The 27742-nt window shown below is 42.0% G+C and overlaps 1 protein-coding gene across 3 annotated transcripts in view; it reads right to left on the bottom strand.

Moving 5' to 3' along the window:
• Nucleotides 1-443: 443 nt before the first annotated feature.
• Nucleotides 444-27742, bottom strand: part of olfm2a (olfactomedin 2a) — a 40448-nt gene continuing 13149 nt past the window's right edge. Inside the window, exons 1-6 of one of the 3 annotated variants that reach the window (XM_070922885.1) lie at nt 20808-20951; nt 11254-11403; nt 6154-6309; nt 4101-4320; nt 3191-3297; nt 444-1213 (exon numbers count right to left, since the gene is read on the bottom strand). In XM_070922885.1, the coding sequence (XP_070778986.1) occupies nt 539-1213; nt 3191-3297; nt 4101-4320; nt 6154-6309; nt 11254-11403; nt 20808-20951 (1452 nt within the window). In that variant the 3' untranslated portion in view covers nt 444-538. Of the gene's footprint in view, nt 1214-3190; nt 3298-4100; nt 4321-6153; nt 6310-11253; nt 11404-20807; nt 20952-27742 lie in introns of those variants that run through there. The other 2 variants (XM_070922886.1, XM_070922887.1) reach the window with 2 other exon arrangements.

Genomic DNA, 27742 nt, shown 5'->3' with positions numbered 1-27742 from the left:
TTTCATGTCACAGCTAGGTTTCAGTGGTTGCATGTTCCCGTCATTCAAAGGAATAAAAGAAACCTTAATCATAACCAAAAAAATAAATCTTACACCTTTCTATCCTTTTAAGAGGCACCAGCCTTGGGAGTACACATATCCAAGTTTGAAGTCATGTTCTTACAACAAGGACAGTTTCTCCAGAATACAGTGAAGGTCTTTTTGAAATGAAAGCACCAAGGAAATACAAAGTCATAAATGGTAAAGATTGATATTTATTTCTCATCACAAATAAAAAGAACCATGCTTACTCATCACAGAAAGAAAAATAAAAGAGAGAAGCGCTCAGTCTTTGTATCTTTACCGACGTTGCTGTCGGAGTGTTTTTTGAGAATGTGAATAATAGCACTCTATGAAGATTGAAATTCTTTTTAAAAAAATCCAAGCCTATGCCCATACATTGAAGCCCCCAACCCACACCTCCCACAACCTGTGCCCTCATTTGTCCCTCCCCGAACAATTATCACAGCATTATTTGAGTGAGTCAGTCTGAGGGCTCTCAGTCCCCAGAAGTCTTAATAACCTGGAACAGTGTGACATTGTAGAGCACCTGGTGTCCGTTGTTCCAGGTGTACAGGACCCTTTCCCTGGGGTTGTAGTCCATCATGGAGATATGGGAGTATTGATTGTGGAATGGGATGTCTGTGTACTCATAGCTTGATGTGTTGGTGTAGTAGGCAAAGTAGATCTTGGCACCAGCCAGGTGGGAGTTGGTGACGTAAAGTGTACCACAGATCATGAAAGACTCTCCAGCACTGCGCTTGGGAAAGCCCGTGTCCCAAGTCTGCAGCACTTCCAGACTCTGAGGCTCCAGGCGGCTGATGACAATGTTCCCAGCATTGGGGATGGTGGTGTAAACGGCCCACAGGCCATTCTCATCTGCCATGAGGTCGATATCGGAGGAGCCGCCCCAGGAGTAGGGAAAGGTGTTGTTATAGCCGGCCCCACTCAGGCTGCGCTGCACCAGCACACTTCGAGAACGGAAGTGATACTTGATGATGATGTTGCTCTGGTACTTGTTGTAGTACAGTGAGCCGTTGTAGACCACATGGCCAGTGCCTGCCCAGGGGTGAGGCAGCAAGTGCTGCACAAAGTTCTGGCCCTTCATGAAATCATTCATTGTACGGTACTCCAAGACACGCCTTCCCTTGTAGTAACCATCCATGGACCACACCTGTGGAGAGAGGAAAAGTGAATCCCATTGAGGTTATAGGAGAATATTTATGCCATTTTAATTCCTCTCAAAGCCAGCGCACATAAAAACCAGACGCATGTACATAATACAAGCGCACAGAACAGTATCTGCATATTTCTGTTCCACGTGAGCACGGGGCTGTGACGAGTGCAAGCGCAAGCTTGACCCTCCCTACGTGCATCTGCTCAACGTTCGCTTGCTCGTCAAGTTGACTTCTGAGATTTTGGAGGCGGGGCTGGAATAGACAGTGGCTGATGTCTCCACTCCTTTCATTGGTCGCTTTTGAGTCGAATTTTGAGACTAATTTAAACTGCATGCATATCGTGCTATAGCCGACACACCTCTCTGCAAGAACATTGTGAGCAATGTTTCATTATAGCCGGTGGCGATGCCCTGAGCAGAGTAAGCGTGCTGTGTGTTTGTGGAGAATCTCTACTTGTTTGACGCCTTCATGCAGTTGTGCATACTTGAATGTGTGTGCAGAACTATTGATCTCTTCTGTGTGTGGGAGTGAAGACGTTGCCTGCGCTTTTGCAGTCAACCACTGCTTGTGCTCCCTGCCCTTTCCAGTCCACATTTACAGAAAATCAATCCATTTAGCAGCCCTATCTTTTTCTCAAGCACTCTCAGCGGATCTCTCCACTGACATGGCCCCTCTCTGGCATCTCCCATCTCATTCCCTCAATGCTTCCGCAGAGGCACAGTTCAGCTGAGCTTTTAATTGATTCAATTAAACTGCAGTTGGCTTGGATATTTATTTTGTCCTTAACATATCAAGGAGAGTTTTGCTTAGATGTAGTACTCGTTCATCTAATGCCCCACCCATCGTTTTTCTCCTCTTTCTCTCTTTTCCAGCTCTCGCCTCCTTCCCAGGTGTAGAATAGGCACTTTTCTTCAATAACAATTCCAGTGGGGTGAGAGGAAGGGTATGGGAGGAGTCTGGTGAGGTACAGCAGCTGAATTATGGAGAAGGGGAGATTATGGAGCATTAAGCATTGTTTCTCCTCTGCCTTCCAAATGAGTCCCTAGAGCTGAGACAGGAGCTGAGCCAGGCCGAAGCCGAAGTCTTTTTTTCCTCGTGTGTTTTTTTCAGTTTGGCTCCTCAGCGACAATAACGTTTCCCAAATATGATTATCATGATGAGTGCGGGTGTTGATGTGATATCATTGATGTATCTGGCTATTAATACAATCAGTGATTGATCTAAATAGTCTAATGTGATCTCAGCAAGTCAGGTGATTAAAGACAAAGATCAGGGCATTCAATCACAGATATTGACCTTTTCTGTTGGCAATATCTATTTAGCCTGTTATGATTCAGGGTGGGGATGAAAAAGGCCATCGTCATCTCTCCTCTTATACTTAATCAATTTCCATTTTCCCCTGCAGATGGCTAATAATCCACTCCACATCCCCCATTCACCAGGCCCCGCAATTCCTCTTCCTTTTCTTCCTCCCATGTGTTGTTTTCCCCCTACTTCTCACCATGTGTTTGCCCATATTAAACCACATGTCATCCCTAATCAGCTGAAGCCATTGCTATATCATCTGGGTCCAGAGCATCTCAGAACACTCCTGGTAATTACCTAGGTGATTTAGAAAACTTTAGCCCAAACAACTCATTAATTTCTCCACTGATGATGAAGTGATTAATCAGCTGGAGTTGCAGTGACAGAGGAAGACAGGGAGGAGGGAATGGGATACTATCCATCAGTGACTCAGCTTTGCATCCCCATTTCTCTCTCTGTCTATCCTGCTCCAGAGCTCACGAGAAGTCCTACTCAGGCAAAACAGTCAATCAGTCACTGAAGACAGCATTGCTGTGAGGGATATTTTTTCCATTGAGCAGCTGACGGAGGATAAAGTGGAACCAAAGTCATTGTCAAAAACAGGCCGTACTATGAACGTAGGTAGCGGGGATTGAAGGGTTCTAGTTCAGGGATGAGCATAGACTTACTCTGTTGTCTGAGCTGGGGATCATGGTATCTGTCATCCAGGAGCCAAACCTTGACCCTGATGCACGTACTGTGATGGGATTACTGACGCCAGTCAGCTTTCCACAGCCTGGAGGTCAAAAAAGAGAAAGAGGTAAGACAACATGCAGATTTACATATGTATCTATGTAGGACATAAACATGTACACACTGTGGCAACACACACACACGAACATTTATTTATATATACAGTTCATCTGAAACATGGTGTTCCACTAGGCTGGGTGTTAGGCCCAGTATGGTTTTGTCAATTTAGGGGTTTCTATCTAAACATTTTTTGCTGATGATAATCACATTTATGGATTTATTGATGGATATCACAATTTGCAACATTTCTGTTTTCATTATTGTCTTGGTTTCCTTTTATTATTTAACCCATTTTTTTTTTAAAGCACTTCATAAAAGTTATCTGGGAAAAAAAAATAAATATATATATATATATATTTATATATATATATTTTTTTTTTCTTTTTTTGCTTTATGCAAAAGCTTAAAGCCAATGGAAGACAATAACAAAATACTTATGTCTTAAAGGCTAATGTCTAACTGCAGTTTTCTGTTAAGTCATCAATTTATATATGTGAGATTTTGTTAAATCATCAGTTTAAACTAACATTACATGAGAGCACAATCTATTATTCATTCCGGCTTTCTAGGCCATATTTTCTTTATTCAAACAGATAATTCGAGCACTGAGGAGACAATGTAAGCAGAGTTTTGACCATTGATGATCTTAATTTAATCATGAATTCATTTCTGCACTGCTGTTGTTTAACCTGTAATTGGTTAAGTGCTATAATGATATTTGTTGATGAATTTCAAATTAAGCATTCAGTGACTATCCACCCACACTCATTTGCATATATCTTATACCTAGTTTCTGCATGCAGGAGTGGAGCCTGGTCTCCAGCAGCAGGACTCTCTGGCGCAGCTCCTCATAATCATAGGCCCCCATCTCTTCTTGGATGGCCATCAGCACAAAGGACAGATTCCTCACCTCCTCCCGAAGACGCAGGATCATCTTGGCATCTGCCTTGTACTGTTCCAGTACTGGCAACAGAGGGAGCAGCTGGGTCACCTTGTCTTTCAACTCCTAAAATAGTCATCGCAGAGAAAGGCACATGGAAAAGCAAAGGGAGTGGAGAAGATTAAACCCTGGGGAAATATAAGACAGGGGATGAGGTCGACCATACTAGTCAGTACAAGGGATTGTGTGCAGAGGAGCTCTTCCTTCAATCTTCAGTTGTTGCTGCTGGTTCGTAGATAATCTCTCAATCAGGAGCTCATATTGTAGCTGGGTGCTGGTTCATTGGTTCGACCCCTTGGTGCCTGGATTCATGATGAGATTCATACTAGTACTGTGCCAATAGAAAATTTACTGTGATAAATGTATTCCTGACATTTCTGGTTTACACACTGAAATAGGATTGCTCTTTCTTTGGCTGTATCTTAGACTACAACACTTCCTCTCTTAATGTTTATGTCCTTAACATTTTCTCAGTTGCCTGCTGTTTTTGTTACTGTACTAATCAAGGTTCCACCCACTTGTTAGACTTGTGTCGGCTTCTTTGAATAATCTGTAAAAACAGAATTATTTCAATTTATAATCCTTTGTGTGGATTGGAAAGCCACTATATTCACACATTATTTTCAGTTTGACCAAATGCACGTCTGTTTCCTGTCTAAGGTGGCTCGGGTGATTACATTTTCACCTATGGTAAGGAGCATGGTAACGCTGAGTGTAAACTTGGACTGTGACTCATCATGTATTTAGAAGTGAAAAGAACAATGTGTCTTTAGGTAGGAGTGCAGGAAGCAGCAGGAGAGCAAGGCTGCCTGCTTGGAAGGTAGAAAGCTCAAGAGAGAAATGTTGTATCAATAAAGCGTGGCCGCCACAGGAGGGGCTGTTTCCTCCTTGTTAAGGTTTATCGTAAATCTGGTGATGGAGCAGCTCTCAGCCCTGTGGCGCCACATCATAAATCTCATTTTCCCCTTTTCAAGCTGCGAAAATTCGGTCTCGTTAATCTCCCATGCTCTGCCATTGGCAACTTTGAGCTGCATGCATTCATCAGCCAACCTGCTCTGGTCAAATCCTGCTTCTTTTTTTTCCTTCTCTTTATTGGATTGCAGATTTGCATTCAAATCCTGGGACATAATGCTTACTATACTGCATATTTTAGTCATCTCAGGCTTTACTGATGAATTGGCTAATTTCATAAACATCTTCATTACCTCCATTGGACTTGCTTTCATAAAACAAACTGAAAGCAAAACACAGCTATTCATGCTTGTCCCTGTGCTGAGGCAGGATCCCGGCAGTAAAGCACACTTAGCATTTATCAAGGCATCTTTTAATCAAACTATTTTATGGTCCATCTAATATCTGCAAGAGTGTGAGAAATGTATAGAAAGCCTGGGCAAGACAGCCCGCTGACAGGAAGACAAAAAGGCCCACTGATAATGGCTGATGCGCCTTAGCTTGTAGAGAGATAAGGTAGAGATAAATGTGAATATACAGTATGTGCCTGTTATCTAAGAGCAGACACCAGAATGTTAAGTATATAAAGTAGGAAGAGAGGCTGAATGAGGAGAGAGAGGAGAGGATGGAAAGAGAGGAATACAGAAAAGATCACTCTTCTTCTAGGTCCAAAAGTTTAATAATTCAGGAGCATGTGAATTTGCTCAAATTTCCTCTGAGCATGACTCACTGACTCAGAGATAGTTTTGTAATTGAATTTGTGTACCTAAGCTTATGTGGCATTCTATCGAGAGACATACAAAATTTTATTGTCTGTGAAGAGCGAAAGAGATTGCAATGCATCCGGCAAAGTTTATGTGCACATGGAGAGCAGCAATAGCATCTGCATTCACTTGACAATAATACACACACGCACCACTGTACAAGAGGTGACAGACAGCCAATTACCTGAAAGCCCTTTGGATTGAGACTGCGGGGATTTTCAGAGGCCACCTTCAGCTTTCCATCCACCACTTTCATCAGGCTCTCTGTGTTCCTTACATACTGCAGATCTCTGTATGTCCGCAGGTCCAGCACCTCCATTGACTGGCTAATGTTCTGAACCTGAACACACACACACACACACACACACACACACACACACACACACACACACACACAACCCCCAGGACACACACATACCCCCAGGACACACACATAACCACAAAGAATTTCTTTAGTTAATATTTCTAGTTGATAATATTTTTTTAGATTGGAATTCTTTACATGATCACCCATTCCTCATCAGACATGCAGCTTGTAATTAGAGCTGAACCTTTTTATTAATACACTTTCTGGTTTTCTTTGTCTACTACTACTATGACAGAATATCTTGTTGGTTGGACAAAAAAAAGACATTTTTTGTTTTTTGTTGACAGTCGACCGACCAAACGATGAATTGAGAAAATGTTAAAATGTTAATGTTAATAATTAAATGTTAATTGATAATGAAAATAATTGTTAGTTGCAATTCTCTAGCTTGTTATCTACAGTTCTCTGCTTTAATGAGGGACAGCATTTTACATCTCATTCAGTGTAAAATTACACTCTATGGATCAACAAAAGATAACTTGATGCTTTGCAGTCTATCGTACTATTATAGGTTTGGATGTGTGTGGATGTGTGTGTGGATGTCTCGGTCAGCCCTTCAACAAACTGCTAACCCCTTCATGTTCCCACGACTTTCGCTCAGTGCATGCTGGCATGGTTTGCAGCTCCTCAGGGATAAGTGAATGTGGAAAAATGTATTTCCCTCAAGGCACCCATGGCAATTCCTCATCAGTATATTCCAAAAAAAAAAGTTGAATAGTGCAGTTTCCCCCGATTATTTGAATTGAACTGCAAATTAAAAGCTTGATTTCTGCACCAGTATGAAGAAAAAGATGGATGGGTGTGACAATTAAAGCTAATTATAGTGTGGTATATAGTACGTGAGCAATGAGTATAAAAAAGGGAGAGCCTTAACGTAAGTGTAGAGTTGAGCATAAAGACAAGATTGAGTCATATAAAACACAAAGCAAATAAACATAAAGCAAGAATAACCAAGATGAAAGGTGAGGAAATTGCTGCTCAGTTGTCCAGAACAGATCAGGATAACACATACAAATACACAATACATACTTTATGCAATAAAAGTCAACAGGTATCCAGTAAGGATGTAAATCCCTCCCTCAGCTATCAAAACAGAAGGGTAGTAGGCCTACAGTACCATTATGACAGTACACAAGTTAATGGATACAAAATATAATGCAAACAGCATGAATCTCATGGAGGAGTAGGTGGTGTCAAGTAGGTGTTTATTGAATCTCAGTTCTCAGAGGACTCAGTTTTGCACTATGTTTAATTTTTACTATAAGTGCTCAGCTTGCTCACTCTTTGACAGCCCACTCTGTTGCTGCATAACCAGCCTACTGTTTCATACTCCCCCTCAGCTCCTGCACGTTGCCCTGAACTGGCCAGAAATCATCTGAAACACTGACAAATGTTACTGGGCTGTGGTGCATATAGGAGGCTCACGTGTACATATGTCCAACTACCCACACAAATACACACCAACCCACACAGACACACACCACTGAAACTCTGAAGCAAACAGAAGATGTTTATTCAAATCGCTACTAACAAAAACAGAAACAGTCCCAACTCTCAAAGGTCACAGTTTGGCATACAGTCTGTTTTGCACCAAATGCCTTGCCTACTCTTTGACAGCCCACTCAATTACTTCGTGTCCAACCTACTCTTTTCTACACCCAACTCATCTCCCACATGCTTCATGAACTGGCCAGGGAATATTTGGTCAGAAAATATTTTCTTCACCAATTAAAACTTATTTGACAGCAGTACAGATGGAATAGTTGGAGAAATATGTAAACTGTTCCACTCGCCTGGAGTCTAAACAAATACAGTGTTACCATCCTCTAGGGCTGTGATAGCAGTTGGGACTGCTCCATCCTCTGAGCCGCGGTAACTGAACCACACACACCAGGCATTTCATGCTTTCTGCTGGCCACGTAAGATGCTCCCCACCCTCACACTCCCCAGAATCCAATCACTCGCAGGTGTGTCTGCCTCATGTCCAGTGTAATGACTCACTCTGGACCAAATCCTAAAGTGAGTTTGTGTGTATGCAGGCCCTACTGTGCATTCCCATTTCATTTTACCTCATCTCAAGTCAAACAGTCAGACAGAGAGGTCAAAGGGGGATGAGGTGTTCAAAAGTCTGCGTCGTGAGCGTTCTCACGCCACCGTCCTTCAGGGTCAGCTCTGCTTTGGATGGCACTTTGTCAGCCTTTGCAGAAAGCTTAATGCAGGATTTTGCACAAGGCTACTTTACATTCTTTGAGCAGAGGGCGGTTTTGATATTGTTAGCGTAACCTTGGCTTTCTGTGTTAGAAAGAGCCTTTGTGGATCTGGTCCGCTCATATAATTCTCCCTCATGCTCTGGGTTCAGATGAGGATGTCTTGGCAGCCATGGCGCTATTATGTGTACATACACACAGACTCACATGTAGCCTTTTAACTTGTGGCTTTCACTTGTGTGTGCAGCTCAAATAGTACTGACAGGAGTCCTCATTAGGCTGGGCTGAGGGCTGATGGGAGCACTTGGCTCTGATAACTGTCTTTGTGCGTGTTCAGAGGGTAGACACAATAACATAAACACCCACACTGTAAAATACAATAATAAATAATATATTTGCAAGGCTTATATTATTAAGTTTTTGTTGAGACTGTATGAGAGAAGTGATGATCTCACTCTCAGGTCACTTTTGAAGCCTTATGTATTGTATTATATTTGTAAGGGGTGACGTGCAATGAAATGCATCAACACAAACTGTGCTCTCAAATATTAGAGTGGAAATCTACACCTCTGTGACATAAACTTAATCAAATAACATTATATGCATCAATAGTAGTATTTATTTATGGCATGTTTTTTTCAAATAGATTGCTCTATATTTAAGGCTCATCACTGTCAGGTTTTACTTATTATCACTTAGAAATACGCACATTTCTCAGGAGCACATTTAACCTGATTATCACCTGTATTTTATGTCTTCACCAATCCGAAAGTTATGTTTCTCCCTGCTCACCACAGATACAGTAAACAGCAAAGATCACTTTGCAATGCTGACAGCTAAGAAAATCTTTCCGGTGGCGGAAAGTGAAAAGAAGAATGATCAGAAAATACCAATGAGCAGCTGATTGCATCCCTCAAAACAAGTAAGACGAGTTTTTTAGCAACACATGGTGTTCTTAAAAATCTTCAGATTCATCATTTTAACAATCTAAATGAAGACCAATAAATTAGATGTTTTTTTTAGTCATGGGACATTGGACAGGTGTTCATGTTACTGTATTAACCTGAGAATGAGGACACACGTGGATTGACACTCAAATACATGTTACAAGCACATACTGCACTGTATAGTACTCTACAGAGTTGTTGAGAATTCAATCTGCATTTAATCTACAGACTCACTCGCTAGGAGCTATATGAGCAGCACTGACAATAATGGAGAGCATACACAAAGATATCCGTCATTAAACACCTAACATATACTGTATGTACTGTGTTTTGATTCTGCATACTTATAAACATGCAGAAACGTTATTCATTACACATGTACATACAGTATATAACAATTCCTATAAAGACATACAGTACATACATTCATGCACATATCTAGGAGAACACAACCACTTCTCTGAATAGCTTTATCAAGTCGGTCTGTTTCTCTGCCAGAATATGGCTTCTCTGTTGGAATATGGTGCTTTTAAAGTGTGTACGACTGTGTGCATGAAACGGCAGCAGACAGAGGCTGTCAGGGGAAAAGGTAAACTTCAATGAGAGTGAATGCAATATGTGAATTCAGGTGTCTCACATTGATCCATCAGGACCTCAGAGCCTTTTCAGCATCTCAATTTACCACCACCTCTCCTCACAAGACCACATCAGCCCCTCCTGTCCTACCCACTCTCTTCTACTTTTCTACTCCCAGGCTTTCACTCGCTCCGTGGATCCTCGCTCTCATTCACCCATTCGCTGGTTTTGAGTGTCCACAAAAAACAACTCAGCCCGTCAAGCAAGTGAAAGCTAAACATTGTTTCTCAAGTTTTTATTATTTACTTTGGGAAAGACAAGTGGATAAAATGGCGATACTGCCTGTAAACCACCAATCGATGCAGTTGCAGATGTGGAGAGTCAACAAGCAGCTGTCAATCACTTGTGCTCACAAGTGTGGATGTGAGGTCCTCTCCTGCCTGTACTCTTACCCCTTGTATATATGTGTGTGTGTGTGTGTGTTTATGCACTAGACAAGAGCAGGAAATTACATTTGCATACGCTGCCCTGCGCTGTAGGTCAATACAACTCTGTGTATATTAAACATAGATTTATTGTCTGCTTACTGAAACATTGGAGAATGCTTGAAGGTTTTGTGTGTGTACATATTTTTGTACAACATTAAATGTATTTGCTTGTCAGACATGACACAAGTCTGCGGTGTGGACTGATATTTTTCACTTAGAGAAAGACAGAATGAGCACAAGTCTGAGTAAACAGATTTAGTGTGCACAGCAGTTACTGTGTAACTATGCAAATAAAGCATTTACTATCTTCACTGATTTGTAAAACAGTTCATTTTCTTAATTTTTATATAATGGGTTTATATTTATAAAAGAAACATTATAAGGCTAAGGCTCAATGAATCCAATTTCATGGGTAAGTTTAGGACATTTCTCTTGTTAAGGCACTTCATGCTTCATCCACTTTAAGCAAAGTGCTCCAAAAAGAATAGTTCAACCAACAATGGCAAATCCGATCGCCGTCATGTTCATCTGCATGATTGATCAACTGTGGGGTAAAGGAAGTGAGACTGTTCACTTCAGCAGCCTGTGTGTGACAGACGGCGCCAGACATGAGCGCAGTGCAGTGTGGCAGTTTGTGCTCGTGTATCTGCGTGGGTACCAGTCGTGTCTCAAAGTGAGTGTGTTATTGACAGCTGTCACCTTCTCCATGAGCTGGCGAAGCTGCCTGCTGCGTGGGTCGCGGTTACACATGTTCTGGGCCGGTGCGACCACGGTGCAGATACACTTCCCATCTGCGTCCTGTGCCGAGCTGTAGATCTGCCAGCCCTCCTCTGGGCTCGGGTACAGAGCCTGCAGAAACATAGAGACATGTATATCTTAGACCCAGCGAAGAAACTGGCTGCTTCTGTCTGCTGTTGTTTATCTACGTTGCTACCAAGCAGGCTTTTCAAAATGCATAAGGGCAGACAAGATATTTTATTCTGCCAGCATGTATCAACAGTAATCTGAGAACTGTTCCAACCTTATAAAACATTTCTAAACTAATAAATGTATCTAATACTTGAAAGTGTTGCAGAAAGTGTTTGGAGGAAAGAAAGACTCTTTAATACATTCCATATCGTGATTAGTTGTGCCCATTCTGTCACCATAAGTTAGCTGCAGAGTCGTAATTTCTCCATGGCTTTCTCTCTCTCTCTTGCAACTCTGTCAAAAATGACTCTTCCCCAAAGGCAATTAAGGGCAATTGATTCCTCAAAATACTCAAAATCACTTGCAGTCTAATTTTAGTATTAACTGGAAAGCAACAGAGAGAGAGAGAAAGTGAAGCCAGAGATTGACAGAGGTGGAGCTCACAGCAGTAAAGACAGGAGAAAAGAGAGATGGAGGATAGAAGAGTGGGAGATGGGCAGATTAAGATAAGACAAGAACATTGGTGGAAAATACACAAAAGGATGAAAAACACAACAGCACGACAGAGACAGAGTAAGATCTTGATGGAGGATGAAGAAAGACAAAGACAAATGGAGGGAAAATGGGGATTTCAAAGAAAAGAGGAAGAAGGAGGGATCAAGCGAGGCTGTGTGAAAGCAGAGCATCTAATAAGTTTGGACACAGAGAGGAAATGGAGCTGTTCAGGATCGATAATGCAGGCCGTTACCAGTGGAGGAGGGGCGAGGCTGAAAGGGTGGATATCTCTCTCTGACTAATCCAATCAAAAGTAGTGCTGTGCACTTGCAAGCACATACACATGTACACACAGTTTACTGGCCAGGACAATCCCTTCATTCACACTGCATCTACACACACTCAGCATATAAAGCAAAATGTAATGAGGAAGGGAGCAGCCATTTTAGTGATGAAATTAAATACCCATCCACATAAGTGGAAGGAAAAGGCTGGAAATAAAATCATGTGGCTTGGCTCTGAGCCGCTCTCCTGAGCAGCGTTGTGCTGTGCTCTCGTCTCCTTGGGTCGGGGGATCAGATTAAAATGTCTTGGGGGACAGAGGGACTGTGTGATTGGAGTGTAAAGTAGCAACCACCCTGCGAGCCAATGTGCTCACTGTCACATCTTGTCACTCCTGCCAATCCCTTGGCACTCCACCCCCTCTCTCCCTTTCCTCTCCTGCTCTCCCTGTCTTTCCCTCTTCCTCCCTCATACTCTCGTAATGAGTGAATTTTAAATCTGATGTTCTCCAAATGAATTGTGGCAAACACAAGACTACAGCTACATGAGCTATACTTAAATGTAATGTAATGTCAACCATGACAATGACATTATACATGTCATTCTTTTAATATTTTATATGTTTCATATATTCAAGGTCTATTAAGTAGACTCATACAATTTCAAAATGAATACATCTAAATTGAATTAAACTAAGTCAGGAGTAATATTCTATTCCCATTTTTTATTAATACAGTATTGCATACATACATTAGTAATATTTCCATATGACTGAATGTCTATTGTGCACATGAATGACTCATAGTGGAACGTATTGGCATTCTGGCTAAATTATCATTCCATTATTCTTAATATTGATGCATATTTGTGAGTCGGTGTGCAGCCAGTCCCTGCACAGTTTTCTGTCAGTCAGCACCTTTCTTATCATTAGTCTTCTTTGAGGCAGTCCAGCATCAGAAGGCTGTTAGGTGGAGAGACGACTGAGGTCTACAGAGGCCAGAACTCAAGTTAAGACAAGACAAAAGAAGCAGTCTCCACAGTAGAACCTCCTCCAATTTCTTTCAACCGCATCTGACTGTCTATTTCATTCTGCCATTGCCTGAGGGGAGATTCTTTTCCTCTGTCTGCTTCCCTGCCTGCATCTCACTCACTGTCAGGACTTCTGATTCATAATAGCAATGTGAATCAGTGAATCATATTGGAGAGCATACGCAATGGCTGGTACGATACAGTGGATGTGTGCAAGATAGTGGATTGTGAGGCCACAGCATGGAACACCGGCTTCTCATTACAGTTGATATCCTGTGGCGTTAACAGGTGGAGGTTAGCTTGCCTCAAACAGTAGAGTCCACTTAAGTTACTCACTCGGAGGGTATATGCAGCCTCCTGCCTTCTCTAAAAATTACCTCATATCCATACATGTGGGGGTTTTCTGCCTACACACCAGATATTCACGTATGCTTAAGAAAGAAGTGCACATCAATATTTCATACAGCCTGAAAGGGAGCCACGGTTGGTGTCACGCTTACTTTTTTTCTTTTACAATATGTTACATAGTGGGCAGTAATAAGCAATGAGCTCTTTCTACAAAGTAATATTGGAAACATGTCAACTCCATTATCATAATACTTTCTTCATCATCCAGCACGTTTAAACTCATGCTGTGCTCCTCATGTGTTTTTTCAAGCCAGGGAGTTTTCACAGCAACAGATCCTCTCCCCTCTTCATTAATGTTTCATAAATGCTGGGCTGAAATTAAGAGCTTATTTGAATCAGTTCCATTTTCATTACCACCCACCTATCCATTCTGCACTAACTTCCCCATTCTCATCACCGTGGCAGTTTAGAAAGCAGGAGGGAGGAGGTAATTCTTAAATGCAAATTTGCTTTGTCCCTATATGCCTTGTGCCTGAGCTGCTGCAAGGAGATCTATATATCAGCGCTTATAAGCAACTGATCTCTCGGGGTGCAGGTAGTAAACTTGAATATGTTTTGGAACATAGCTTATTTATGTAAATATAATTGAATCTCCTTTCTGCAGCAAAGAGTGGGTCATTGACATTGGTTCATTTAACATAGTGCTCACACCGTGCAGCCTATCAGATACCTCATTAGTGTGGGGAAAAACAACTTCCTCAATATCTAGTGTTATACAGAATTATAATGCAGAGTGAAATGAATGAATAATGTTTGCATACTGTAGGCAGGTCAGGCCTCAGAGTGTTAGCGTTTGAGTAGCGGTGATAAAATAACCTGTGCTATCATCATCATGCTATCAGTGGCGGCTGTCTGGGACCACTTCAGGTCTGGGGGATAATCCTCTCCTCCCAGACACAGACAGTGGTTTCAGGAGAGAGGAGGCGTTCGGTTCACTGTCCCAGAAATTCATCCATTAGATGTGAGGGATGAAATAGAATATGTAAGTGCCAGATTTGAAGCTGTCACGGTCATGGCTGCCATGCAAAAGCCCATTAAGGAAGAAGACAGCAGCAATGAAGGCAGGAAACTGCAGAGGTCAAGAGAGATGAAAAATCAATTGGGCTTGCTCACGAAAATGAAAATTACTCTTTAAGATTTCTGGCTTGCCCCTTTTGCACCACCCCAGGGTTCCCTCTGTTCCCATGACATCACATCTGACAGCCTGGGCCTATGAAGCCCCACCATCCATTGCTGGCATGTCTTCCAACCACAACCTCCCATCCTCCCAATAGAAAACCAATTCAAGTGGGAGTCGCTGATACACTGATAGGCAGAAAAGGAAAAATTGTGGTTTTAGAAAGGCTGACAGGGAGGAGAGAGGTGGCTCTAATTTCCTCTAGATTAGTTCAAATGCTGCCCAGTTACAATGTTGAATGACAACTTCAGTAAAATCCCTGCTGAGAGAGGGGAAGAGGAGATGAGATGAGAGGTTGTGGTCATTACTAAGCTAAAAAGTAGTAACCAAATGCTATTCCAACATTTGTCCTGCATGCCGCAGAAAAAAAAGATCAGATTCAGATCAGATAATATGTGTATGTGTAGTTTAGGAGGAATCATTATGAAAACGAACCAAGTAACTTGTGGCATTACCTGAGTGCTTCCTCGCAGTGCAATGTGTTGTTAATGATTAACAAAATTTGAAGGGATTATCCAATTAGACATTGGAGCTGGTGGTATCACTGTCAAGAGCTGCAGGACGGACTTCCTCTGGCGTTTCATTAGACCGACCCTGGAGCTGGCTGCTGTAAAGCTGGAGCTAAATGAGATCATAAATCTACAGCTCCCTACTTTATGAGCATGACGGGAAGTCTATTATAACTTTCATAAGCAGCAGGCAGAAGGGGCAAACAGGCAGGAGCAGGCACAAGTCCTGAGATATGGGAGAGAGCTGACTGCTATGCCGCTGTGAACTGAGCTTGCCATCACATCTGAAAAACTGCAACACCACATAAGACGGACAGTGTAAGAACAGGAGGACTGAGAGAAAGAAAGAAGCATTTTGAGAATGTAGGAGGCGTCAAGGTGAGATAGTCTGATGAGGATGACAAAGTAAGAGGTACTACAGATGCAATCTATCTCTTTCTTCTGTTTCCATCCTGCAATGCCAATTTTGTTCATCCAAATTCTACAGCTTCACTTTCTTTCCCCCTCTCTCTTTCCCCCTCTCTCTTTCCCTCTCTCTCTCTCTGCAGAATTATGTTTTATTTTCATTAACCTCTCTCAATGCTTGTCCCTGGCAAAGTACAAACATCTGTCCCTGCTACACAGAGCTCAGTTCTAGCTACACTATGGCCAAACAATCAGATCTCATTTTTCAAATTTGGTTGGTAGTACTGTAATTGACTGCACACAAAATAAACATGCAAATACACCCTGCCACTCTTCAAATGAACAATCAGTCAATCCTCAATAGCGCAGGCCAGCTGCTGGCCTTTAAAATAAAACTCAATGAAGACTCCCAGTGAAGTCCCTGGTCTCTCCTGCTCCCAAGGAAAACCGATTACCACAATCAGCACGGCATGGTTGCCAGTCAATAATATGACTCATAAAGTCATCATGCCCCTCTCCCTGCTGCCTCCTTTCTCCTCCCTGCTGCCTCTCACTCTCTCCCACTCCATCACTCCCATGACTGCCACCCCTCCGGTGTGGTGTCCTGCTCACTTTCCATCTGCAGCTCACTCGTTCCAATCCGGATCACACTTGACACTGGGGGGGTTGGCAGATGCGTCAAACATTTTTTTGAAGTGGGGGGCTCTATTGGAGAACTCTTGGAGAAATGACACTCACCAGTGCTCAGCACTTACATGCGAGCAGATACAACTTAATACTTTTTAGAGCTGGCTGCTAGTGCCATGCCAGATGCCCTGGTGAAATGCATTTGGCATCCACTCTGCTGCTAGACAGGTACAAGTTAGCTCTATCATGGCTGGTGCTAAATAGAGGAGGAAGACGAGAGTGGCGGGGTGGTGTGAGAAAACACTGTATAAACTGTTAGAACACAGTCAGTGCTTCATTGGAGTAAAATATGGATTGCAGAAGTGTGTGAATTGTGAGATCATCAAATTGCTTTTGAAGGGCAAAGCAATGATTCAGGCTTAAGTTCAGTTGGTTGGAAATTACACTCTCATAATGGCAAATGAACCATGTCAAAAGCCTGATTAGTAGCCCAATCGAGTCTGGGATCAATACTGCTTTGTACACAGGCGATCACATCATTAGTTAATGCATCAAAACAATTTAAAATGATATTACAAGATTGGCTTTAACTGAGATTCTGGCTCTGCGCACCGCTTCACATTGACTAAGCAGTAGAGGACACCAGTCAGGCTCTGAACTCAAATAAATGCTGGTTGAAGGCAGCACGATAAACATAAAAGCAAAGTACTCAAATAAAAATCTGCAGCAGTGTTTAATCTTTAATCCATAGCCAAGAATGGATCTTTACAATCTACTTTATTGGTCGGCACAGTGGATGTGATAAAGTTTAAAGTCCCACACCCTGACAGACAGAGGCTGGGTGACCCCAATCAGATTCTGAGCCCGAGCTCTTTGTATGCTGCCATTTGTTGTTCCATGCTCCCCTTTGATGGTGAGAATATTTTCTTCACTCTTCTGCCTCACAGCTTTCCTATTTTAGATATCAAAGGGAGAGTCACTACACACACACATGCACACACATTACTGTTCTGCCTTTCCATGCAGTATTATGAGTATACAGCTACAGTATGTAAAGGTTTATGATTTATTTATGCCCATCTCGCACACACACGTGCACACATGAAAAAATCAACTATAATGTGTCAGTAATCCTTAACTTTGCATTGCGTCCATTGAACGTCTGAGAGAATCCCAGTAGTTTATGTCTTAATACTGTAAAGCAGACATGATATCTTAATAGACTTAATTTTTTTTATAATTTTGATTTGATTTGATTGAATTAACATGTTGCGAAACAAATTCAGCAGTGCCATGGTGACTTTTGCTGAAGATCTTAGGTGTGATTTCAGCTTTGAAAATCATGTAAAGATCATACCATGTTGCTTCTTCCACTCAATATTACTGAAATGCCACCCTTGCCTATCACCCTGTCACACTGAGGGAATTATTCACGCTCATGTTATGCCTTGCTTAGACAACTTACCTGTGTGAAATGTATTTAACTGAAACTGTCAACAATTATTTTAGAACTCTAACAGTAAGTAAACTCCTAATTTTTCACCTGTGCTGACTTACTTACATGACTTGCTTATCCATTTTAGAATCAATTTCAAAATGTGTTTTTTTTTATTATAATTAAGGCATTGAATGGTAAATAATTTATATAGAGTGTGTTTCAGACAACTTTTAAAACCATGTTACTTCACAGCCCCTTAGGTCATCAAAGGGCTTTTAGCTGTCCATCATCTAGACTAAAGACCACAGGGGACAAGCCTAAACCGTGAAATACAGTGTGCCAGCTAATGCTGCTGAATGTGTCAATGTATCCATGCCTTTATATCTAGCTGACTAAAACTAAATAACTAACTGCAAAATGAATGCCAAATGTACCTTTTATCATGTATACCATTTATTTCTTCACTGTTGGATTTTTACACACAGCACTTTGTAAACACTGTTTTCTTGAAGTTGTTTGTTTTAATGAATTTCTTATTATACGATTATAAGTAAGATTTTGTATGTTTACAGCCTGGCAGGTCTTACTTAGACTTGACCATACCGTATAGCCACACCAGTTCCATGTAAGTGTTAGAGTTCCAGGGTCTCTTCCGCTCATTAAGGAACATGGTTTTGCACTATCCAGATGTGTACAAGCATCCAGGCAGTGTTGTGCTCAGTGCCATCACAGTAAGGCCCCTATAAACTCAGTCAGCTGTGTTCTTGGATCAGCTGGTTAGAAGACAGGCACAGAAAGCAAGTGAAGCAGACTTTGAAAATAGCTCTAAGCTGGGAGAATATGGGACGCAGCATGCATGGGCGCCACAGTGGAGAGCAGCCATGCAATGGCCACTGGCACACTAGCATCACAGTGTCACAAGACCGTAGCTAGATTGTCCTTGATTAGAGCTCTAAACATTACGTGAGTCATGACTGCTTCTACGATCATCACAGGCAAATGTCTCATCAATAGTGATGGGACTGTGAGGCGAAGTTTTACATTAAAGTTTTATTCGCTGCCATTGTTTATGAGGAGAGATTATTCCTGTCTCAAAGCGAAGACATTTCCCATCACAACAGACTGTTATACTGTAATAATTCCTGGCACCATCAAACTGGCTCATCAGTTTTGATGAAACTTTGATGAAATGAACTTCAATAGCAGCATTTCCTCCTCCACTGGTTGTGAATGAGGGTTGCCTGAAAGAAAATATCCACTTATAACTATGTATAATATTCTGTTGTATCCAGTCTTTTGAAATGCAAATGATAAGGCTTCCAGTTATGAGTCTTGATTAGAATGAGTTTACTGAAAAGAAACCTGGCAACATTTTTTATTCCCCTTGACCCTGAACAGGATAAGCGGGTATAGAAAATAAATGGATGGCTTATCCAGACCATACACCCCAGGGAATAGTGGGTGTTCAATAGGATTATAGAGTTTAGTGCTGTAAATAATTCAAACATGCTTTATACTCTGACATTGTTACAGAGATTAGATTATGATTTGACTTTGATGTTATACTTAAAGTTACCTGCTGAGATTTGTGCATGTTGTAGGAAAGATGTAAAAAAACAAAACAAAAAAAAAACAGTTTGGAGCAAAATGCTTACAGCTAGGTGCTTGACATTTTCACAAAGGTGAACACTGTGCTGAGACGCCTTTTTATCCAAAGAAAACATTTCAACCCGGCAGCTCACTGCAACATTAAGGAGACATAAAGTGGTGGATTGATGTTTTAACGAACCCTTATAAATAAGAAAAACTCTTATTCAAACAGATGGACCTTCACCCCTGAGACAAGAATGTCTAAACATACTTAGTCCGAGTACATATTTAAACACACAAACATACACGTGCAGGCACACACGCACACATGCATACACACACACACAGATGGTCGCAGATCTCTTGGGATGTTCAATTTCATTCAATCATTTCAGACCAAGGCATTTGCTTAATGGATAAGGTGTCATAAAAACACACTCGGGATAGAGGCAAAGGCAATCATTAACCGCTGATGAACCACAAAATGTCTCATTCATTCCTCTGCTTGATATTTATTATTGTCTCTCATAACCCCCATTAGCACACTGAGACAGACACATAGAACTTTTAAAATTGTGTGTTTGCATTAAACAGAAGAAAGGCTTCTGTGTAAGCAAAATTTTAATATAATACACCACCAAAAAACTGAAGCAAAACACCTCCAATGCCCTTTCTATATGTATGACCCCTCGACATGAGGCCAGAGTGTTTTATTGGAGGAGAGGGGGATTGAGAGGATTTGGAGACAAACAGAGCGAGGGAGAAATAAGACATACTCCAAACTGTAACATTATCTCAACCTCCCCGTCTTCCCCATCACCTCTGAATCTGAGCACCATCCTTCCCACCCTGGAGGTGACTGACAGATGGGATCAGCCTGAACATCACTCAGAGCAGCTCTCTACCTCCCGTCACCTCGGCAAAAACATATGATTTACCACAGCCGTCCACACTGCACCCCCCGCCTCTCACCATCACTCACAGTCACAAGCCCACAATTCAGCGTCATTATACTTAATCCGACTCACACAACAACATGTGCATCATTCACGTTTGGTTGAAACATTACTCTCACATGCATGTCTACCTCATCACCCCTCTCTTATTAGTACATCATAACCCTTGAGACAGACACTTGTCCCACTCCCGTCTGTGCAACCCTCTATGATAACACCTCTGCTGTTTCTGTAGTTAAACATATAAACACACACACATACTCTCACATGCTAGTATCTTCATATTTCTTCACTATCTCTCTCTGTCCTGTCTCTGTCACTCTCTTTCATCCGGCACACTCTCTCTCTTTCTGAAATTCACAACGAGTGCATGCACAATCAAATACAGTGCACAGACTTTGCAAAAAAGCAAAGGAAGTCATACGCACACTGACAATCCTCTCCGAGGTGCCCCCTCTGGAGATGGTGGTCCCGTTGAGTCCCACCAGGGAGGGCAGAGTCTGAGACATCCAGTTGGTCACCATGGCCATGGTGCTGAGCACCGCCCCGATCTTTAGCATTGGAACGCTCATGTTTGCTTCCTGTGGGGCCCCAGCGCAAACGGCCCTACAGCCAGCCCTACCCTGCCCTGCCCTGGACCTCGGCTCCAGTCAACCCCTCTCTGCTCCACACAGCCGAGGCAGGAAACCAGCCAGTCAGCTTTTGCCTCAGCCCGAGCAGCAGCAGAGCCCAGTTACCAGACTCACACACCCCTGGCTCAGTCAAAGGGACAGCCAGAGACCGGTTAGAGGAGAGCAGCTCGCATCCAACAGCATCACGCTGGAATCTTGCCTCTCAGAGTGACTGCCTCAGCCTCACCCCCTTCCTCTCTCTCGCTCACTTTCCCACTCTCTCACTTCCTCACTCTCCCCTTGTCTCTCCCTTTCTCTCTCTCTCCCTCTCTCTTCCCCTCTCTTCCTCAAGATGCAGTGCTGCGCATTGGCTGCCTCTCTGTCATCCCCTCCCAATCAGCCTCTACTCTGTTCTTGCCAGCCCTGTTTTGCATGCATGTATCTATTCTTTTCCTTTCCTTTCTGACATTTGGCTGTTCTTTTATGACTCACATCTTGGTGTGTGTGTGTGAATTTCTCAGGCGTGGAGATCAGAGAGAGACTGATTTAAGAAGGCTGATCTGTGCTCTATGTTATGTGACATGTGTGTGCCCAGGGCATCCCAGACACAGTAGACTGTCCTGCAGCCTCATCACACTGTCTGCACTGGATGGGGGAGAGAGGATATAGATTTAAGGGTGGCCAGGGGCTCATGAGGGGAGACATGGGCAGGCGGTTCAGCAAGGTATTAATGTGGGAGAGATCCAGGTGCTCCTGCCAACGACTGCTTCTGACAGCTTATCTGTCATTCTGCTTCATGACATATCCTAAATCAGGCTGTAGCTTGCATTTTTACAGTATCTTACCAACTCCACTCTGCCTGAGGCATAAACATATCACCATATTCAGTTAGAATGCCCTCACTACGTAAAATGTTGCTGATGCTCTAAAAGTAGTGCACAAGCGCAAATTTGGATGAAGATTGAATTGGCATAAATGATAGAATTGTGGCTTGAAGTAGATTAAAGCCTTCAATACACTTTGTAAATGTAATGTAAAACTGAAAAATAAAGCTTGGATTTCCCCTTACCCGGCTGCTATAGCATGCTTTCCTTGAATATGGGGGATTACATGTTATTTTTCATCTGGTATATTTTCACCATTGTTGTATTGCTATAATCCAAGTAGCTTTCAGCACAATCACAGCAGGTAAGCCATTGTCAGATATCATACCGATCACCTCACTGCCTATTTTGGTATCATTTCACCTCTGGGACAATGCTTCAAGCCTGATCTGACAGGACAGACTTCAGACATGTTCTGAAGTTTAGATCGGCTCTTTGGATGAGGGGTGTGCATTTTGTCTCCAAATCATAGCTGTCTGAATTTGCCACTCACCTCTACACCAATTGGCCAGATGGAATGAGGTATGAAGCGGGATGTGAGTTGGAGGGCATCTCAGATTTCTCCTTGAAGCTTGAAGCTTCTCCTTGCAACAATTTCCAGCAAGATACTGGGCCACTGGCAGTGTCATGTCACGCCCTAAACAGCCAAGCATAATGATGACAGAATGGCCTACTCAGACAAAACGGCCAGGTCATCTCCATTTCTTGCCTGCTTCCTGGTCTGCTGACTTATTCATTTTGTCAGCCATGGATGGGCTCCCCTCCCCACACAGTCACATTGGGTGAGTGATATGGGCTCCTCTGTGTGGGGTGTACTGTGAAGTGATATGAGAACAGACAGCTTTCTGAGCCCCATCCAAAAAATGTCAGCCCTCCTCAGCTCACCTGCTGGCACCCACATCAGTCTTGCGCCTATGTTGGCTCCTCCATTTTTGTAGCAAGACTGTCCCCGTGTGGTTTTCAGTGGAATTGCATCCAGTAAGCAGTTTTTACGTACAGCCAGAGAGAGTAAGCCAGTGTCTAACAGAGGTCTTAGTGAGGCAAAAAAAGGTTCAGTGCAAAGAAGGACATGTACACACACAAACACACTGATGTTGGTTTCCTGGTAGGGTTATGCCAATGTCCAGGGGCATAATATATCACGTATGTCATCTAATTATATACATATATAATATAATATGCATGTAAATATTTATAATGAAATTATATTCATGTATTTAAATACAGTGGTGTTTACATTTAGGGGGTTTTGCTCCCAAGCTTCATGTGTGTGAGGAAAGCTATGTTTTGTTATGTGCCGTACTATACATTTCCTTTAATGCACCGTCGAAAGAGAATGCAGTAATCGTCATATTCACAGGGTGGCAGCAAAGATTTAAACATGGATACAGACGTCCTTCACCCTTCTTTCTGCATTTAACCAGGCTCCCGTACACAGCTTCCTCAAAGAAAACAAACTGAAATAAGAGGACTGAGTGAAAAACAAAGTCATTCAAGATGGTGCTTATTGATGCACCATCTTGGATAATTAAAGATACCAGCCCGTGTAGAACTGTGGCAAGAAGTAAGCTGAACGATTCACTGCGAAGAAATCCATGGCTACAGCACATTTATTTCTTACATTTCCCTCCAGTGGCTCCAATTTATACAATTTGACTGCCAAATATGTCTTAATAATGCCTTATGCAATACTGAGGTAACACAGAAAATGCACAGTAAACACACACACACATTAATCTACAGCTGTGAGGACCCTATTTGACAGAATGCACTCTCTAGTCCCTATACCACAACTTCTATTACCCGGACTACATGCCTTACCTTAACCTTAACTTAAAACCAATTGTTAACCCTTACAGAGTCTAAAGGACTATTTCATAACAGAGGACAAGTCAGATTGTCCTCATTTTTGTAAAAATGTATCACTCAAAACTCGATTTTGGTTCTCACAAAGTTAGAAACAGTTATAATGGGCAACAAGGTCATGTGTGTAGCTCTTTTTATGTTTTGCTGTCTAATGATTACACAATAATTATTTTCTGATCTCAAAATAACCTAAACTGTCTTGTGATCATTAAATAAACTTTATTCTGATATAATAACCATCAATAGTCAGCAGACATATACAGTAGCTGTCTCAGCTATTTACTATAGGGACTGTGGTCATGCACATATAGATTAAAATACAATGACTTTAGATTAGAAATAAAGAAAACTCTGATGGGTAATTCCTTATTTCTTCAGATGATAGATTAGTACCATATGAATACAAAACCTTAATGGCAAGTATTACACTGTATGAATTTCCCCCAATTTCTTTATCTCTCTTCTTTAGCTTGCATTCTGATTTTGGCTGTGTACACAACTCTATTCTCTCTCTAGTTTGATGACAATGCTTCTTTTCTCATAGAAACTGAGACGTTTTTATTCATTTGTGCCAACAAAATACTGTGTCCATGCTGCACCTGCTTGATGTTCAATGTCCCACAGAAACTCCCACATCATATCTTCTCTCAGAGGTTTTCACCTTTGCACCATTTCTTTCTATGTCAAGGCATCTTTTAATCAGAGACCATTGTTAAAAACATATGTATTTACTTTAGCTGTGTAGAGTGGAGTGCACCTGATCTCTTTCAAACTTACAATTCCTCTCACAGAGTGCAGGTCAGATGTCATCTTTTGTAAAGTGATGGACCAAATAAAGGATGGGAATAATGAGTGTGATGAGGACAATCTGCCATAACTCACGGAATTCCAGGCTCTGCCAATCATCTGTCTAATCACAGAGTCTGTTGGCAGAACAAGCTTTCATTAAATATTAGCTAGAGAGGAAGGCAGCCGTTTAACCTGTATTAATTTAATCCTTTTTGATTAATTTTCACAGCCATTCCTCATAATTTCCACTCTAATAATTGGCCAGCCTCATTTTTGCTGCTACTCTGCTGTGTCATTATCTCCAATTCTCTGTCGCTGTCTTTTGTTCTCCTTCTCCGTGAATTTTATTTAGCCTTTAACTCCTCTCACTCTCTCTGCCTCTCTGTTGTCTCTCTTGGCCCCTCTAGCAATGAGAAAAAATGGCATCATATCGTGTTTTGCCTTTACCCTGCATGTGTCTTAGCTTCTGCTATTTCTGTCCTGAGCTCATATACTTTCACTGGTGATCTTAGATGTCTTGTCGCATGCTTGGACTCAGATCTGCATTACTATTGAATACCGTGGAGCATCTACATGCACACACGTTGTGCCTCCACATAGACGTGCCAACATGGCCTTGTGCTTTTTGCTTTATCATAAACATAAAAAAAAATCCACTCTGCTCCTAGCCGGTGGGCGTGCTCTATAAAGGGCATTTTTAATCAGTTCAAAAAATGCCCACCAACTGCAGGAATGGCAGCATTTGTGCACACCCATGGATGGCAGTAGAGCGCTATAAAGCCCCGAGGTCATAGGGACAAGCTCTGGGTGAGATAACAATACTGGGGAGCAGAAAGTGCCAAAATCTACCCAAATTCTCAGTGAGCACAAACACACAGCCAGCTACAGATTCACAGCTGAAATACGGGACCAAATTACACCTCAGCTAATTACACAGACCTCCTTCATAATGATGCAGAGCTGTTATGACTGAGGCAGCGAGCCCCCGCCTGAGCTCTGAAAGATGCTGGAGTCATCTGGGTCTAAGAATACTGGCTATTTTTCTGAGTCATAATTCATTAATTAGATGATGGACATGGAGGCCCACTGCCTTCTAAATATATCAAGATCAAAATCAGCCTAAACAAAGCGTGACCCCATTACCATGGCAACTATTTAAATGGCATAAATAGGGTGTACCCCAGGGTTCAGGCAGGCAAACAGTGGTGTGCTTTCAACATGGAGTGTTTAATCTATTAACGGCTCCTGTGGGCCTTTGATTAAGGAAACTCATCTGGGCTTTTACATTTTATAGTAGTGACGGAGACCACAGGAGGACTATAGAGTACACATGCATCGACCCCTGCATGCATAAAGTACAGAGAACACTTCCTATTGAGTTGAATATGTTCAATAATTCAAGCAGTGAGCGTTCACCACAAATGAAGTAGGACCTCTGTCCCACAGAGGCAATTGACAGATATGAATCGTGACATGATAAATGTGGCTTGCATGAAACTTACATGGGAGTCGATAACCTTGCATGTTCAGCTTGTATCAGCACAGTTTTACAAGTTTATACTTGCACTATAGCACTATAATCTCCAAAAGACAATAAAATTACTTTAGATGGTGTGTGTTTGACTATGAGACGTATGTGTTTTCATGTGCATGCATGTAAAGCTTATGTGTTAAAATGTGTCAATTTCTGTGTGTATGTGTTTACATATGCATGCATAGATTTGTTTGTGTGTGTCAATGCCTCTCTGGATTTGTGTCCACTTGCATGAGCTACGCTTTCTCTCCACTGAGCTGTGAAATGTCTACAATACCCTCTAATGGTGGTTGCCACAGTGTTGTGTGAGAGACCCAGTTGAGCTGTGACATGCACGTAATATACAGTATTTCGGTCACTATTGTATGAAACAAAAGCAAGGAACAAAACAGTGTCACTGCCTGCGGCTCAGCCCTCAACAGTGCTGAAATACAATAATGTCTGTTAACAGGTGAGAATCTGTCCTTTCAGTGGGAATGCGTGAGAAAGAATATCAATACAGTAAGTGTGTTGGCCTGGCTGTATCGATTGTCACACACCTACAATACCCTGCGGTGAGTCCATCCATTGTTTTTACAGAATAGCCCTTAGAGCCCATCTAATCAACCCACACTGAAGACTAGGTGACACATTCACAATATATGACGAGGAAAGACTACAGATCTGAGACCAAGACTCATACCAGGCCTCTTAACCTTTGATGTACTCAATTAGTCTCTCAAAATGAAGTACTCTAGAAGTACCTGTAAAGTGAAACTGTTCTTTGATCAAGTATAGATATTCTTTATCTGCAATATCATCCTCTGGTTGAGTGAAATATTCAAACCCAAGGCAACATTTCTTTACAATTGCACCACAAGATGAAAGATTGTAGATGTATTTACTAGAACTTTATATGTGTTCTAGCAGCCACTCAACCTGCCTTTTTAATGACCTACCAGAGGAACAGATGCAGTTGAAGAGGCTAAATTGCAAAAATTTACATTGCCGCTTTGAGCAAGCAAACATGGCATTGGAGAAATCCTAGTTCAGTGAACTTCTTCTTACAAGCATCATGAATGTATTGCTGGAACATGTATTTGAATTCTGTTCATGGAAGGATTGATTGCTCCTGATTGCTCCCTTGATTACAATCTCAACAGTCCATGGGGGCTTATGCATTATTATTAGTAGGGTATTTGGTATGAATGAATGGTATATGGTTGAATATCAGATAGCTCAATCAGGGACAAGCAGGGCGTCACATTTTGCTTGAGGCTTGCTAAAGAAAAGGCTTGATCAAAGCAATAGGCAAGAACTACATGTAGCAATCAGCTGCCATGTATTCTGCAGCGCAGCATGTCTCTATCCACTGTTCTGCGTCTACTTATGCCAACAGTACCAGATGAATTCGACTCTGTGCAGCACTTCCTGTGGTAAATGTTCCCAGTTGAATTGCCCACACACACGGAGGCACTCACACATATGCACATGCACACAGATACGCATTTACACACACACACACACAATTACTATGATCATTTCCTGGCTCCATGACCTGATTGCCAATGTCCCACAAAACCCACTCTTTTCTGGATCCAACAGCAGAAAGCCACTGCCACATCCTGACCTTTCTCCCACCCAGCTAATCAAACATTCTCTCTGTTGCATAGGGAAAGCTATTCCTGTAAATTGAGTAA

This window comes from Enoplosus armatus, chromosome 17, assembly GCF_043641665.1.
Source record: "Enoplosus armatus isolate fEnoArm2 chromosome 17, fEnoArm2.hap1, whole genome shotgun sequence".
Lineage (NCBI taxonomy): Eukaryota > Metazoa > Chordata > Actinopteri > Centrarchiformes > Enoplosidae > Enoplosus > Enoplosus armatus.
This window is presented reverse-complemented; position numbering and strand designations above follow the sequence as displayed.